This window comes from Hemicordylus capensis, chromosome 3 (genome assembly GCF_027244095.1).
Source record: "Hemicordylus capensis ecotype Gifberg chromosome 3, rHemCap1.1.pri, whole genome shotgun sequence".
NCBI lineage: Eukaryota > Metazoa > Chordata > Lepidosauria > Squamata > Cordylidae > Hemicordylus > Hemicordylus capensis.
The window spans coordinates 21,229,348-21,243,775 of NC_069659.1; the positions used below are offsets into that span (position 1 = coordinate 21,229,348).

Here is a 14,428-nt window from a genome sequence, read left to right on the forward strand (position 1 = left end):
ATGAGCACATGGGCTCATCGCTCCTTTCTGCCACATCCATGCTCTAACAAACCACAGTTGTTGGATTGTCTCAACTGGTCCAAAGAGGATCTTAAAGCTCCAACTTAAAGTCTGAAATGGACATTGCCTACTGCCAGCGGGAGCAGATAGACAAGCTGATGTAAACTGTTTATTCCTGGTACACCACACTTGGATATTCTGTTGTAGGTGGACAGTGTGCTGAAAGGATTTCTATACCTGTGCTGTGTAGGAAACCAGAGGAGAGGAGAATCAACCCTCTGGGCCTTTAGTTTACAGTCAGCATATGGCCATCCTATGTAAACCATTCTGAGAACTTTTCTGGTGAAAAATGGTATGTAAGGTGTAACACAGAGAGGAGATCTGGTCTTGTGGTAGCAAGCATGACTTTTCCCCTTAGCTAAGCAGGGTCCACCCTGGTTGCATATGAAAGGGAGACTAGAAGTGTGAGCATTATAAGATCTTCCCCTCAGGGGATGGAGCCGCTCTGGGAAGAGCAGAAGGTTTCAAGTTCCCTCCCTGGCTTCTCCAAGATAGGGCTGAGAGAGATTCCTGCCTGCAACCTTGAAGAAGCTGCTGCCATTTTGTGAAGACAATACTGAGCTAGATAGACCAATGGTCTGACTCAGTGTATGGCAGCTTCCTATGTTCCTATAGATCATATGAAATTACCTTCTCCATGCAGAAAGCCTGTATTGTTTGTGTTACTTTAGGATTGTCAGGGTTAAAGATGTCTAGATGGTCAGCAAGCACAATATCCTCAATGAAGAATGGCCGTACTGTCTGGAGAGGAATCTTCTCCATGTTCATTTTTTTGCCCTTGATGCGCAGTAAGCCAACATGCCTGGAAATTATTGAGCAAATGTCTGAGGATCATGGTGCATAGTAATGTTTCAGAATCTAAACTAGAGCCTTTCCCATTCTTAAGTTATTGTCAACCTGGGAGAAAGCTATTCAGGCATCACAGCAGCTCAGCAAATGGTTTGAGAAGGTGGTTCTCAGGCAAAATGCAACCCAGTTTGGCCTGAGATTTACTGTAAAATATTTACCTTAGGGAAATGAAGCCTATATTACTTACACAAGACAGCAGTGATACTTCTACTCTCTTCCACCTCCCTTCAACACACATGCAAACTGTTTACAGTGCATGAATGTACAGTTTTTCACACAAGTTCAATGTATGTATATTGTATACTAGCACACTTCCTGTCTGCACCCTGCATTTTAGGGGGCTGTACACAGGTTCATTTTTAAAATCAACACACATGCAGTCATTCACACAAAACATGTACATATGTACAGATAACTGTACACATAACATAATGTCTGAAGAGGGCTACATTTAACATATTCTCATACTCCACACTTGGGAGAGCAAAGGGACGACCTTTCCTGTGCACCACAAATTACCTGAGTGGATCTGAAGTAGGTTTACTGTTGTCCATGGAGACTAGCACCAGGGGCTAAGGTTCGGGGTGGTTATTTTAAAGGAGCATGAAACAGCAATCAGGTCTGGCAGAGCTGCTTCCAGGTTCCACCTTACTGGAAACACGAATGGGGGCAGTTCCAGGAGGGCAGAGGTTTTATGCTTAACCAAATGTTTTGGGCATCTCGATGCAAAAAATTCGAATCAATTCAACTTGAAACTGCTTGTACAGAATGGGATTCCTTCAAATCTGCCTGAACTCATTCAGATCGAATTTGAGTGAATTCAGTTCGAGTTCAGGTGTATTCGAATCAATTCAAATGAATCTCATTCTTTGCAAGCTGTTTCAAGTCAAATTGACTGGAATTCAATTCAGTAAAAAATTTTGCACATCCCTAATGAAGGGCTATACTTCTTTATATATTAGTTCATTCCAACCCAGAGGAAAGTCAGTCAATCAGGGAGGACAGAACTCTACTTTTTGCATGCTTTTCAGCTGACTACTGCGTGGCATGCTTATACCCAGTAGTGGCCCGTGCTAACAAGTTGGAGGGGCAGAAAACTGTTAGAAATGAAAATTCCAAAACATTGCTCTTAGCACCACAGTAACCACTTCTGGTCACTGGAGGCATGATGAGACGTTAGGTCTCTCTTGGTCAGTTAAGAGTCAGTTAGAACTGTTTAAAGTAAAGTGTGCCATAGAGTTGGTGTCAACTCCTGGCAACCACAGAACCCTGTAGTTTTTCTTTGGTAGAATACAGGAGGTGTTTACCATTGCTATCTCCCACTCAGTCTGAGATGATGCCCTCACACCCCTCAACAAAAATGAGCCACAGCTGCTTCAGTATCGGCAACCATTCTCTCATTCCCTTCTGCCCCCGCTGCAGCTGTAATTGAACTGTGAGAGATGGTCATTTGTCTGATAGGAGAGGCACATCCCGAACCCTGGTCATTTCTCTGGTTGAAGATTTCCCTGCCCCACTGGATGAATGACCAGCCTGGGCAGCTCACTTACAGCTGGGTTGAGGCCAAAAGGGAGCTAGAGAGCAGCTGCTGATACCGAAGCAGCTGCGGCTAATTTTTCACCCCTTCAACTCATCTGAGTCACTGAGTCACTGGATGGTAGGGAGGGGGTGGAGTGGATGGTAGGGAGTGGATGGTAGGGAGGGGCTGAGTCACTGGATGGTAGGGAGGGGGTGGAGAGACATGTTGGTCCTGGTACTGTCATCTGTCACAAGAAGATAGCCCTGACACCTTCTCACAATTAACCTTATTAAAAAACTTAGCAGATTCTGGACTTGAGGAGCAGCAAACGGCTACAACTAAGGACTCAGCTTCACAGAAGAGGAAATGCTTCCTATAAATCATTAGATCCTCCTGAATACCTAGGATTTAAAAAATCCCATGTTGCCCTGCCCTTCCTTTGCCTAACAATCATGCTGGTTGGGTGCAAGCTCACATGCACGTTCTCCCACAAGATATAATTCAATACAAAACACAAGATAATAAGTAAACTAAGCACATACTTTTTAGCAGCTTCTCCTGGTGACAAAGATGTAACCACTGAACTTCCTGGTTGAGAAACATAGAAAAGTTGCTGCTCATTTCTAGTCGGAGAGATTTTGCATTCATGCTCATGACCCCAAATTACAAGATCAAGAAAGTCATCTAAAAATTGCTCAGGGATATAATTGGTGGCTCCATGTTTACTCCTATAGCAATGGAAAGAAAATGGAATTGTAAGAGTTAAAATACATGTTTGTGTAAACCAAAACTCAACTAAGATACTGCAGTCACAACCTAGTGACTGTATTTAATTTCACTGGCCAGTATCCAGACTCATGAGTGGTCCCACTAACATTGATGGGGCAAGTCATGGCTAATATCAATAGGATTACTCATAAGTAATTTAGTCTGGATATCAACCACTGTCATGGCTGCAAATAATATGGTATACGAAATAAGACATTCAAAGTGTAAGGAAAGACAAATACAAATTATAAGCTTCCACATTTAAAGCTACAGCTCAGAGAATGTCTCACACACGTACAATTATATAGACAACTGCAATATAGTTCACTGCTACATTTCTGCAATTAACTTTGGTCTCAGTGATTTGCAGAATTAAGGGCTGCTGAATGCAGAACCCAGCACTCTTACCAAACACAGTTCAGTGTGTAATCAATGGTCCATCAGAACCATGAGTTTGGAACGCAAAAATTAAAAAAGTCTCCATTGTTAAAAGCAAGAGAAAATGATATATTGAATGGAAATTTTATACTTTTGTGCCTTGAATGCTCACCATGCCACATGGCAAACTATTTTGAAGCTGAGGAAAGTTTCAAAAGCAGTTTGTGAGGTGGCCTGCAGGTCTGTGGTTCAGACCAAAGAAATCCCATTGGACATGCATAAACCTTGGAGTCACCTAAAGAAGCTCCTTGGATCCTATTCAAACAAGAGTCAATCCACCAAGTTGAGGAGAGCAACTGATCCTTGCCCCATGGAGACCAATGCTCTAGTTATACTCTTAAGAATTACCTTCTCCCATACGAACTGGCCCGAGCTTTGAGATCAACTTCAGAGGCCCTGCTCTGTGTTTCTCTGCCATCAGTACTTTGGCAGGTGGGTGTGATGGACATGGCACCAAGGATATGGAATGCCTTCTTGAGGGATGTCCACCTGGCTCCACTTCTGCTTGCCTTCCCACAGGCAATAAATAATAAATCCTCTTACACTGAGCTTTCCCAAGTACTGAATTTCAATAATGGTGTCCTAAAGCTGCTATCAGATTAAAATTGTGTGAATTGCCAATGTTTAAAACCTTTCTGGTGATTATGTTTAGCTTTAAAAAGATAGTACTCTTCACTTATATATTGTGTTAACAACTTTGACTACTACCCTGAGATAGAAAAGTAGGACCTGATTTATTTCAAGCACTTAAATAAATATGGTTGACCTAGTTTATTTTCTTTGTTCTTCCAAAAGTACTCTGCATTCTTATCAGTTGGCCAGAGTTGGTATCACAGTTCATTGACCCATCCCCTCAAACCTTTTCACACAGTACATAGTTAATCTATGGAATTCTCTGCCACAAGATGTGGTGATAGCCATAAGCCTGGATGACTTTAAAAGGCGCTTAGACAAATTCATGGAGAACAGGTCTATCAGTGGCTACTAGTCTGGTGTCTATGGGTCACCTCCAGCCTCAGAGGCACAATGCCTCTGAATACCAGTTGCAGGGGAGCAACACCAAGAGAGAGGGAATGCCCTCATGTCTTACCTGTGGGCTTCTCTGAGGCATCTGGTAGGCCACTGTGTGAAACCAGATGCTGGACTAGATAGGCCTTTGGCCTGATCCAGCTGGGCTATTCTTATGTTCTCATTTGGATTAGTTGTTTTATATACGATATATATACCAAGTTGTTTTATTTTGATATATACTCTTAAATATTTTGCATCTGTCCTCCAACAACAAACAAGGCAGCTTCAATACAAATTCACTGCCTTGCTGAACAGCAGCAGTAGTACCTGTTCTGATGAATTACAAACAGATTAAACCAACTCTCTTCATCTTCCTTTGGCCTTAGCATGGTGACTTGTTTGTTCATAAACATTCGGTACAAGCGCTCATCTGGAATAGATCCTGGAACAGACATGAGAATTACCATGTAATGAGTTCTTAATGATTAAACACACTGAGAACTGTACCCATTTCAGGACAGGGACGAAAGGTGCCTCTTGTGAAAACTATGAATTGACTGACTGACTGCGGTCTGCCAGATCTACCCTTACTCCTTAGGAGTACAAAATTAATTCTAGTAAATTAATTTCTAATGAAATACGTATGTAAACAGCAGCTCTGGGCACACAGTGGTACCACCCCCACAGCTCCTTGAGTTCCCTTACTCGCACATTTGTGTACAACTGAGCCACTGGACATTTCTCCTGGCGCACTCCCTGGCACTCCCCAAGCTCTCAGCTGCAGCAGAAACATGCATCTCCACTATGACAAGGGCTTTAGAAGAACAAGAGAGTGCTCTGGAAGAAGTGCCCACTTAGCTCCCTCATCCACAAATGCACACATAGAGGAACTAATGGAGCTGTGGGGTCAGTCCTGCTGTGTGCTTGGAGGTGTTATTTATCCGCACACTCTGTTAGGATCCGAGTGGATAAAAATCAAATTTTTAAAAATAAAAATGGATTTTTTATTTAAATCATATTGGATTTTTAAAAGTGAAAGTAAAATACTAAATTTCCAACTCTCATGTAAAAAATAACAAGGTTAAAATTAAATCTCATCACAAACATGCTACACCATCACTGACCGTCTCCTAAAAATGAATTAATGATTATCACACATAAATACTGCATTCCCTACCAAACATGACCAGAGAGTTGTGAGTGCAGCCTCCCTAGTGGCGCTCTGTTTTGTTTTTCTTTATATGGAAATTTAGTGTAGCCTTAACAGCAGTAACAGTAAAAGCAAGCACAGTTTGCCATCCAGTTGCTCACTTAAGGGCAATTTCACCAGGTAACTGTGGAGGTGACAAACTGCACAACTGTTTTAGACCTTCTCTGAACATTGGTAATCTTTCTACACTTGTGTACAGTTCTCAGTAGGAAACTTGATTTAAATCAATCCACCCTGGTTAGGATGTCAGCCGCTCTCTTTGTAACACCAATTTATTCATACTTCCAAGATGCTACAGTCTGAATAAAGCCTTGCAAAAAAGCATACCTAACCCATAAAGAGCAATTTTCGAGCTGCCTTTCTGAAGTAAAACAGGACTAACGTCTATCTTTTCTACAGACGGCGATCTCCCAAAATGATTCAAGAATCCTGCACAGCTCAAAATGTCCAAAGCACAAAGAGCATCTGCCTGTAAAATATATGGAGGAATAATGACAATTAATATATATTTATCAAAGGTTGGCTTAGGGATGTACAATTTAACTTCAAATTGGGTAGAATAGGGAGTGATCTGCAGATTTAAGCCCTGCCCCAATTCAACCTGAATCAATTTGAATGCTATTTTGAGGCCCAAAACAGGCCTTTTGAGGCCCCAAAATGGCACCTTTTTTTCCTGGGGAGAGCTGGTCTACCAATTGGGACTGACGGGTAGATCAGCCCTCCGCTCTGGACCCAGCACGTCTGCCCACATCGGAGGACTGGTAGACTAGTCCTCCGAGGCAGGCAGATGCGCTAGGTCTGGAGCAGGGGACTGGTCTACCACCAACCCCAATTGGTAGACCAGCCCTCCCCAGAAAAAGGAACAATTTTGAGGCTCATTTTTCCAGCAAAATGGCGCTCGAAATGGCACTCGAATCACCCAAATTGATTCAAGTGATTTGTCGAAGCCAGCCAAGCCTGTTGTTTTTGATGTATCAGTTTGAGGGTTTTGCAATTTGATTTGACCTCGAATAGCAGAATTTGATTCATGCACACGCCTATTAGTCAGCCTTTAGTCTGTTCAACCATGCAACACACAAAGTAAAATGTTTTAACAACCTGTAAACATTTCTAGGTTGCCTAAACCAGGCTTGCAAATAGCCACAAGGCCAGTTGCCTATGGCAAGAACTCACGGCCTTCAGGCAACCAGGCAGGAAAGCTTTTGGAAAGTGGAAGAGAATGCTACAGGCTACTGACAAAGATATATGATGACATGCGGAGGAGAGGAGAGCTGATCGTGTGGTAGCAAGCATGACTTGTCCCCATAGCTAAGCAGGTTCCACCCTGGTTGCATTTGAAAGGGAGACTAGAAGTGTGAGCACTGTAAGATATTCCCCTCAGGGGATGGAGCCACTCTGGGAAGCGCATCTAGGCTCCAAGTTCCCTCCCTGGCTTCTCCAAGATAGGGCTGAGAGAGATTCCTGCCTGCAACCTTGGAGAATCCACTGCCAGTCTGTGAAGACAATACTGAGCTAAATAGACCAATGGTCTGACTCAGTATATGGCAGCTTCCTATGTTCCTATGCAGGCTAGTAAATATTTTGTAGGTTAGTAACTTTTTTTTAATTTAAGAGTCTGAACTACAGTTATACAAAATTGCCTTACATTTTTCTGCCATTAAGAAATCAAGTTTTATCTGATGAACTGAACACCAGTGGGGGAAAAAAAACATATTACAGAGCCACAAATGCACTCTAAATCTCTAACATAATTACTGTGGACCTTCTTAGATAATCATGACATCTAAAAACATTTAAAAACCCAAATATGACTGTTATGAAGCTTTTCTTCAATAATATTAATATTAAATCAATATAGCCTACTAGTCCTCTGCTCCACTCAACAATCAGTTTGAAATTGTGAATAAACACAGACTAAATGCCCCTGGTGGCGCAGTGGTAAAACTGCCACCCTGTAACCAGAAGGTTACAAGTTCGATCCTGACCAGGGGCTCAAGGTTGACTCAGCCTTCCATCCTTCTGAGGTTAGTAAAATGAGTACCCAGAATGTTGGGGGCAATATGCTAAATCACTGTAAACCGCTTAGAGAGCTCCGGCTATAGAGCGGTATATAAATGTAAGTGCTATTGCTTGCTATTGCTAAATCAGAAAAAAGTCAAACATTAAATGGATCAAAAGGTTTACAACTAAGGTTTACTAGACAGGTAAAACTGAATGGCTAAACAAGATTTGGAGTATACTTGAATAAGCTAACTGACAGATACCTCTTTCGGTCTGAAGGTAGTTTTCTTAAACTAGTAATCCATTTGTGAAGTACAGAAAAATATATATCTAATCTGTTCATGGAACTGTAAATGTTAAAGATTTTATGAATTTATAACTTAAGGCTCTTTAACCAATTATATTTTGGAATAATGGTATAGTGCATATGTAAACTTGGTTAATTTTTTAAGTGGCTTTCTATGAATTGTTAAATAAGTTAATTTTTTTAAAAAAATTATTTATTTTTTAAATGCAAGGCTTACCCCTGTGGGATCATCATGGTTGCCATGGATACTAAAAACTGGAATAGAAATGTTGAGATTTCCATCTTGGTAGTTCACCCATGGAAACCTCAAAAGAAGAAGAAAAATATTTAAGATATTTATACAAAACAGACAGAATTCAGCATATCACTAATCTCCTTCACACAGCATCATTTTCCTACATGAGAACTAGGCTTTACATGAATGACTAGAAAAGTGTTATAAATGCAGTACCACTGGCTGATATGCTGCCCAGTGTAATGTGGGAGATTCAAAACCGCCCACACTGCTGCGGGTGTCTAAACTACTACCCACACTGCTGCAGAACAGCCCTTTGTGCAATTTTAAGGAGTAGCGGAAATTGCAGTTGCACAGTGTTACATTTACTATTTTCAACAGATGTAGTGTTGTGCAACTGCACGATTTTTAGTATCAGGACAGGGCTATTTAGTAACAGTGCTGGGGGCTCTGAACAGCCCATGTTACGCGGCATAATATGCCAGGTACTATTCTTGAAACATTACTGATCCTTTCATCAGATCACAGAGACCAAGTCCAGAATTCTGTTCCATTAAAATCATTGGGAGTTTTGTGGCCAACTTCAACAGCAGCTGAAGTACATGCCAAAGCATTAAATCGGAAACAAACATACAAACATTTTAAAAAACTGAAGCCCACACAGATTAAACTGTTAGGAAGATTATAACTTTCTAGTTAAATACTACTTGAAAAACAAGTTGCTCAGTATTGAACACTATATTATATTAAATCCACTTACTTGCTAAAACCAAAGTTAACTGACTGGTCACTCAGAATTTCAAACTGCACAGGACAGTCACCCATGCAATATTTCCTTAATAGTTCTAAGCAGGTGTGCAAGGTTTTCCTGGAGGGCTTGTTTTCATGAAAAAGATCTCCTCCTAATAAAATAAAGTCCACCTACAAAAAGAAAAGCTCATAAAATCAGCTTGGCAAAAGAGCATCTGGTTTTCATGCAGAAGGTCCCAAATTCAATCCCGGGCATCTCCAGAGAGAGCTGAGAAAGACCATGTCTGAAATCCTGGAGAGCCACAGCCAGCAAGTGTAGACAATACTGAATTAGATTGACCAACAGTCTGACTTGGTATACGGCAGCATTAGATGTTCATAAAATTATATTTTATATTTAACAATAAACATACAAATTTCTCACATAAGATTTCAATTACATACTGAAACAGTTTTCAATGCAAGCAAAATCTAAATGTTCCATTTTCTTGTTTTTTTCAGTATTAAACAGACCGCTTGCCAGAGCACTTGGAAGAATGTAGGGCATATTTTCAGGCAGATTTGCAAACTGCTTTTCATAAATACAGTAATCCCTCGAACTACTCGACTTACGTTGTTTTCGAGTTACGAGCGACAAAAAAGACCGGAAGTAGTTGCCGGTTTAGATTCAGCTTACTCGACCTACGAATTTTTAGATGCGGCTTCCTCGAATTACGAATGTTTTCAGACTTCCGTGGTGCGCTCCTCGACTTACGAAAATTTCGACCTCCGAACATGCGTTCGGAATGGATTAATTACGTAAGTCGAGGGACCACTGTACTCATCAAATATCTCAATTCTATGAAACAGATCAACGCTCAATTTTTTTAAAACGTACAATAAAAAATGCACACAACTGAACCTCCAAGAAACAAAAGATAGATAGATAGATAGATAGATAGATAGATAGATAGATAGATAGATAGATATCTTTATCTCGGTCATTGACCAGCAATAGAAACAGAAGGTGTAAAGGTGCACTGTCATTCTAATATAGACTACTTAATACTGAGCAGTGTCTCAAAGTGTTTTGCATGGCTGCACATCTTTAAAACCAATTACACGTTTCCCCACCATGCATAACTCCTAATTACTACACAACCCTCGCTTGTGATAGGAGCTGCTCAGGACAGAACATCAGGCTGAAAGGGGAACCCATTAGGGATGTGCACGAACCGGTTTGGAGGCCCTTTTACGGGCCTCCGAACTGGTTTGAACCTCCGCCAGCTGGAAGGTTCGACAGCGGGGGGGTGGCTTTAAGGGCAGGGGTGGGTGCACTTATCCCCCCACCACCAGCGTGCAAGTCCCCAGCGTGTGCAGTCGCTGTTCCTACTTCCGGGTACATCCGGTAAACAGCAGCACAGGGCTACCACCCCGACGGTCTCTTAAGGACTCATGCACTGGCAGGGGTAAGTGCACACACACCCCGCTGTCAAACCGGCCCCCGCCGGTTCCGTGCACATCCCTAGAACCCATCAGTTTTATAGTTCTGCCCCCAAACTGCCATATCATCAACAAACCAGAGAGCATGATGCCTATATGAAACGTGGTATCACTGTGTTAGTTACTTCACTTTGGAGATGTTCAAACCTTGAATGTGTGGGTCATCAAAAGAGGAGTTAATAATTTATTCTTAAACAAAAAGCTATCAAACATTCAGTATTTAGAGTATTTACGCATGTGATATTACTAGTTTCATACATCTTTCATTGTCTTTGATTTCTACCTTCCACCCTCATCCTGGTCCCCAGCACAACTGACTTTCCCAGCTATCAAATCTGAACTACTTTTCCCTTCCAAGTTTCACCCTCCAAGAATCCTCCCCACTCTCTCACTTCAACATTCCATGGTCTGAGTGTTTCTCCTCTCCCATCCAGACACTCTCCAGCGGGGAGAATTTGGCCAGCAAACTAAAATACTAACTTCTAGGAAATAGCTGATCACTCAGAGGTAAATGTGCTATATTGTGTAAAGCCAGCCTACCCCATTATCTTGAGCAAGTTTCAAGATTTCATCAAAAGTTACAAATGTATCATTTCCACGGGCAGCATCCTTCTCCATATACCCAAGATGAATATCAGTAGCAACTAAAATTTTAAATGTGTTACTTTCGTCTTCATCTCTAAAATGAGCATGAAAAGAGACAGAAAAATTATACAATGTAATGTATTATTTCAAAACAATTTAGTACCATGAGCTATTTTGCAAAAATCAGAACTTGTACTCCCCGAACTCTGCAAAAACACCTCATTAATTTCAAAACATTTTGCAACATCATGAAAGCATATGTAATCAGCAATAACAGATTCTATGAGCTATCAAAAACTGTAATACAATCAAAAACTGTACTCTACCCGGGTTTGGGAGCTGAGTGTGCTCCCAATTTTCAGTTGTGTGGAAGTAAGGTAGGAGGAAAACCTGGGTAGCTTTTCCTCCTAGCTTGCTTCCACGCAATCACTTCTACCCAGGTTTTCCTCCTACCTTGCTTCCACACAACCGAAAATTGGGAGCACACTCAGCTCCCAAACCCAGGTGGAACATAGTTTTTGATTGTGTGAATGACCTCTATGTCTACCTGCAAAGCAGAGAAGGAGTCAGAAATGGGTTAAATTGTTTCACCACGTTCTTGTAGGCCTTCAAAGCTGACAGTTCAAGATGGTACCAGTACAATGTTACATTGTGAAAAGACAGGAGCATATTGGGTTGCACAGCCCAATCCTTTGCATGTATTCTTGGAAGCAAAACCCACAAGAGCATTTACTTTCAAGGAATAATGCATAACATTCGAGTCTTAGGGACTTGTAGTGCATAAGGTGTGGTAGTGCCAGTTAGAACTGGGAAGACCCAAGTTTGAAATCTCCACTCAACCATGAAGCTCATTCATAACCTTGGACCCATCATTCTCTCAGGCTACCTTATGGGGCTGTTATGAAGATAAAGTGAGAGGAGACTGTACAATGTGACTAGAAAGAATCTTATCTCGGAACAAGTTTTGGAACCACTGTAGAGATAAAAGAGGTATTTGGTAGTTTTGGCATGATCCAATCACACCTGATGCAGACACATAGCAGAATCAACCACCCCAGCAGAGGCTGATTGAAAAGAGACAAAGCCAGATCAGTGAATGATACCATAGGCAGCCTGTGTGGATTAGTAGTCTGGGGTTATAAAAGTTGTAACTACAATAATTTATTGTATCACAAAGCTTGGATAGTGCTGGTTTACAGGACAGAAATACCAATATTTCTCTCTTTGCATAACTTATATTCTATTTGTTTTCCATGCTGTTAATGTAGGAGTTCCTCACACCAATTATAAACACAACCCTCCAAGAACTGGAAGAACAACACAGCACTTTCAAGAAACCTCAATAACTAGATTTCAACAACACTGAAATATACAACTCCCACTGTTCTCCAGAGAAGACAAAATATTGTGGGCTTACATGGAAGTGGCAGGCCTCATCTCTGCAATCACACTGGCTCCAAAATCCACTGGACTTCACAGAGAACTCTGCTGTACTACCAAACATCGAGAGACTGGAAGACAGATTCAGAGTCACAAATGAAGAGTAATGTCCAAGAGAGGAAAGTATTAGAATGGCAGTTTTGCGGACAATGTCTTTTGTGGACAAGCTTTTTAGAATTTACAAACTGTCTTTCCATTCAAAAGAAGCTCAACAAGACTCACAGAAAGTCAATGAAAAAGCAAACACCACATCTGCAAAAACATGTTCTCAGAAAACATCCCCCCTGTAAGTTACCCCTCGAGAAACTCTGCAAACTCACAACTATATGAGTATGTATGCACAGGACTGCATCCTTAAGCATCCTACAATACTAACAATAATAGTGACTAGAAAATAGTTTTTTCAGAATATTTTAAAGATGAACACTGCACAGAAACATGAGGGCATAGCTCTTAAAAGAAAGAAAAAAACCACATGACCTCTCCCCATCACCACACACACAATGTACTGCACACAGTGTCCGATTATCTGTGCTCATTATAAGTAATACTTCTGACCTTACCTTATCCCATTTACGTGTTTCTTACTTTAGTATCTTACTGACACTAAAACACACATAAATGCTTGATCTTTATGAGGAAGAAATAATTTTCTTTGTAATCTTTTCTTACAAACAAAAGCAATGAATGCACCACTGAGAAACCTTAAAGGCCAAGTTAAAGACAGATCATCCTATATGGTCACTAAGAGTCAACACTGACTTATTTAGTTATTTATTATTAAAAATTTTATACCGCCCTTCCAAAAGGCTCAGGGCGGTTTACATTAAAACATGTAAAGTGACTTGATGGCACTTAATCTTTTCTTTACAGCTCCATCAGGAAATGTGGCCGTTCCCTCATGCAAGGAGAGTTGTAGTCTGTCTGAAGAGAAGATTATTCTGCAGCATCTTAGTGCCGGAAGAGACTAAATGATCAAACATTGGATGGCCTGGATAGAGCAGGCCTGCTCACCCACAAAGAGGCTGATTTGGAAGAATGCATACCTAGGAGTCATGCAAGCTGGCAGCCTCCTCTGTGTGGCTAATTCTACAATCTTTGCATGGAAACTGATTGAATTGATCCAATCGCATCTAAAGGGGCCTGCAGAGGCTGACTTGGAAAGAAGTATAGCCAGAGTACCTAATCACGCAGAGATGTGCTGTGTGGCCTTAATATTCTACTGTAGCCTTAATATCTGTTGGAGAAGACCACAAAATGACACCACCACCCCAGCAAAGGCTGGTGGGAGGAGACATGGGCAGAGCAGGGAATCATGCAGAGAAACAGCGGGCAGCCTCTCTTGTGGGCGAGTGCTTTGGGATCTCGCGCGGAAGCCTTTTCGCTTATGTGATCCCCTCACGCCCCAGATTTTGGTAAAATTGTTTTTCTTTTTTCTCTTTTCTTTTTTTTAACATCCCTTCAGCCTATAATGGTGGGTCTTTGGCCTGAGGCATAGCGCGCCTCGCTCCGCAGGGTTTCCCTCGCTCGCGACAACAGGAGGCTCACCCTCACAGCGCTCTACAGCAGCAACACTCCAAACAGCGCGCACTTAAGTTTCCACACCGCCGCCACTTGCTAATGCTGAGAGACGAGGCGCGCGCAACACCGCCCGCCTCTCGCGAGAAGGTCTCTCTTTCTCGCGATAGCCGTCAACTTGCTGCCTACCCAATCCCCTTCTTCTTTCCTATCATTCCAGCTAGCCCCTACCCCGCCCGTCTTGAGACCGCAACA

General features: G+C 41.7%; 1 protein-coding gene across 5 annotated transcripts in view; it reads right to left on the minus strand.

The window, feature by feature from the left end:
- MRE11 (MRE11 homolog, double strand break repair nuclease) overlaps nt 1–14,392 on the minus strand; it is a 45,737-nt gene extending 31,345 nt beyond the window's left edge. The window contains exons 1-9 of one of the 5 annotated variants that reach the window (XM_053307589.1): nt 14,204–14,391; nt 12,633–12,726; nt 11,171–11,309; nt 9,159–9,319; nt 8,381–8,468; nt 6,183–6,324; nt 4,973–5,087; nt 2,971–3,156; nt 691–862 (exon numbers count right to left, since the gene is read on the minus strand). In XM_053307589.1, the coding sequence (XP_053163564.1) occupies nt 691–862; nt 2,971–3,156; nt 4,973–5,087; nt 6,183–6,324; nt 8,381–8,468; nt 9,159–9,319; nt 11,171–11,309; nt 12,633–12,652 (1,023 nt within the window). In that variant the 5' untranslated portion in view covers nt 12,653–12,726; nt 14,204–14,391. The other 4 variants (XM_053307590.1, XM_053307592.1, XM_053307591.1 and 1 more) reach the window with 4 other exon arrangements.
- Nucleotides 14,393–14,428: the final 36 nt, after the last annotated feature.